Below are 2,460 nucleotides of genomic sequence, written 5' to 3'. Positions count from 1 at the left end.
AATATGTTCTCCTTCACACTTCCTCAACCCGAACAAATGGCTACTTTATGCATCAAATCTCTTCCTATTACTCGGTAGACCATTATTGGAAACGTGAAATACAAAGCCCATATAATATGAGAACAAAATAGCTAAAACAAAGTCACGAATGCTTACCTTTGATATGAATCCTCATCAATCTTGTTGTTACCAATTGTATCATATACCTTCATTAACCATGATATGCATAAGTAGCCATTTAATAATGCCATTAAGAATCACATCATGTGCACAACAATAAAAGAAGCACACAGGCTTTGAAGCCATCGTATGAATACAAGGCCATCAAAATGACGATGAAGATTGAAGAAGGGTCCAAAAATTCAAACAACTGTTGTTACTCACGGGCACACAAGTTATCAGTTGAAACTCATTCTGGCAAAGTGGGCATAGGCTTGTGATGGTAGCCCAGTTGTCAATGCATGCAAAACAGAACCTGAAATTTAAATGATATCCACATCACCCAAATAAAATTAACATCAAATTAAGCTGATATAATTCAAAAACTAGCCACAAATCTGGCATTAACTCCAATGCTCCATTGAAACATATTCCTCGCACTGCTAATTATATACTGCATATAAGCTACTCAATTGTTAAACAGACGGTTTCTCAAAGATATGTACATACAATAATGATTCAATATAAAACTCTACCGAGCAACTAAACAACATTAATGATGAATTGTGTTTTTACTTGCAACATTAATACCCAACAGAAAAGATGCAGTTTACATCACCAGGCAGAAAAAAACATTGCAGCATTTCTGATAAATAAATATAAATTTACACTGAAAGAGTGCATATAAATTAGCCATCACTAATTTAACCTAAAAGGTGAAGATAGGCAGAAGCAATAACCTCCTTCTTAACAAAAGTACAGAATCAAGCATGCATCAAAACTATACCAAGAATAATCCAAAGGGTGTCACGACTTGAAGGATATTATACAGCAAAAGAATATATAATTACCCCTAAATTTCAATAACTGATTTGAAAAGGCTGCATTATTTCATTCCCTTCAAGTTATGTAACAAAGACTTTACTCAATTAAATTCCAAGCAAGTGGCTATGTACTCTAGAAATTTAGAAGTGATTAAACACTTTGTAATACAGTTGTCTAGCAATTCAAAAGGAGTGAGGCTTTCAATAAACAATCAGGATAAAGCAGAACAGAGCAAGTTACATTTGGCAACAAGAGAAGGTGAGAAATAAAATATCAATGGTAACACAAAAAATCAATATGAAAATGGCAGAAAAAAGACCAACTGTACTGAGAAAAACATATCATGCTAACATATGCATACCAATGTTGGCAGCAATCGATGACGCCTCTGTCAATTACAACATCCATGCAAATCCCACATCTTTCACCCTCGAGGTTCAGATACTCCTGCAAATACATTAAGTGACAGAAGAATAATATATAATGTACACTGCAAATGGATATACTTAGCCAAATACCTAATTAGAGATTTCAGAACGCCAAAAATCAAACCATTCAACTTGTCACCTTATAAAGAAGATATATTCAGGCAATCAAAAGTGAAAAGTGATAGCTCATTTATTTCCTAACAGTTAAGAGTATAAAATGCACAACTATGTATTACTTATATATGCTAAACTAAGTTTCTCTGTACTTCACATTAACCCTTCATTTTAATTTTTATGAGTTAACTTTTGCTGTTTATTTCCCGTCCATCTAAAATTAAATTACGGAAGAAAATTTTGCCATTTAAATTTGACAATATTTCAAAGAATTTGAAGCTTGAATTTTGATAATATTTCAAATGGGCAAATCTGAGGCTTGAATTTTTAAAATAACAAACTTTAAGCAATCAGTAAAATTTTTATTCTGTAAAAGGTATAGAAAGGTTTAAAAAACTAAAACATAAATAAGAAATTGAAACTTACATCAACGTTAATATCATCGGCAACGTAATTTTCATCCTCCGACATACCATCGGTAACCAATTCCACCTCCATAGCTTCACAATTACAGCTATAAAAACCCCTCTTTGATCAGACAATGATAGAAACTTAAAATATTAACAAAATTGAATTTCTCGAGCTTTTCAATAGTAATTTACTAATTTTCAGTTTAAAGTTTAACCTTAAGTTTTAATAGAATTGGGCATTTCAAGGGGGAGGAGGAAATCAGGAATTGGATGGACCATTTAATACTCCATAAGCCGTGTTTGGATGGTATCAATTAGAATATAATTAGCCCCTGGTTGATCAAAAAATATAATCTAGATTTTTATCAAAATCAATGTCAATATGAATTTAATCATATATTTTATGGCATTTATGACATTTTAACCACACACTTCATTAAAACTTGGGTTCTATTTTAAAAGATCAACTTTATTAAGATAAGTAGTACAATCATTTATAAATTGATCTATTTTTTTTTATCTTT

The 2,460-nt window shown here is 31.5% G+C and overlaps 1 protein-coding gene across 1 annotated transcript in view; it reads right to left on the bottom strand.

Annotated features, from left to right (window-relative positions):
- The window catches only part of LOC111375502, a 21,605-nt gene extending 19,383 nt beyond the window's left edge, over nt 1–2,222 (bottom strand). Inside the window, exons 1-4 of the mRNA XM_022998340.1 lie at nt 1,953–2,222; nt 1,346–1,431; nt 385–475; nt 157–206 (exon numbers count right to left, since the gene is read on the bottom strand). Coding sequence (XP_022854108.1) covers nt 157–206; nt 385–475; nt 1,346–1,431; nt 1,953–2,024 — 299 coding nt within the window. The 5' untranslated portion in view covers nt 2,025–2,222. The remainder of the gene's footprint in view (nt 1–156; nt 207–384; nt 476–1,345; nt 1,432–1,952) is intronic.
- Between the last annotated feature and the right edge of the window lie 238 nt (nt 2,223–2,460).

The sequence above is a fragment of the Olea europaea genome, unplaced genomic scaffold, assembly GCF_002742605.1.
Source record: "Olea europaea var. sylvestris unplaced genomic scaffold, O_europaea_v1 scaffold138, whole genome shotgun sequence".
NCBI classification, from domain to species: Eukaryota; Viridiplantae; Streptophyta; class Magnoliopsida; order Lamiales; family Oleaceae; genus Olea; species Olea europaea.
The sequence above is the reverse complement of the archived record's forward strand: the minus strand, read 5'-3'. Positions and strand labels throughout refer to the sequence as shown.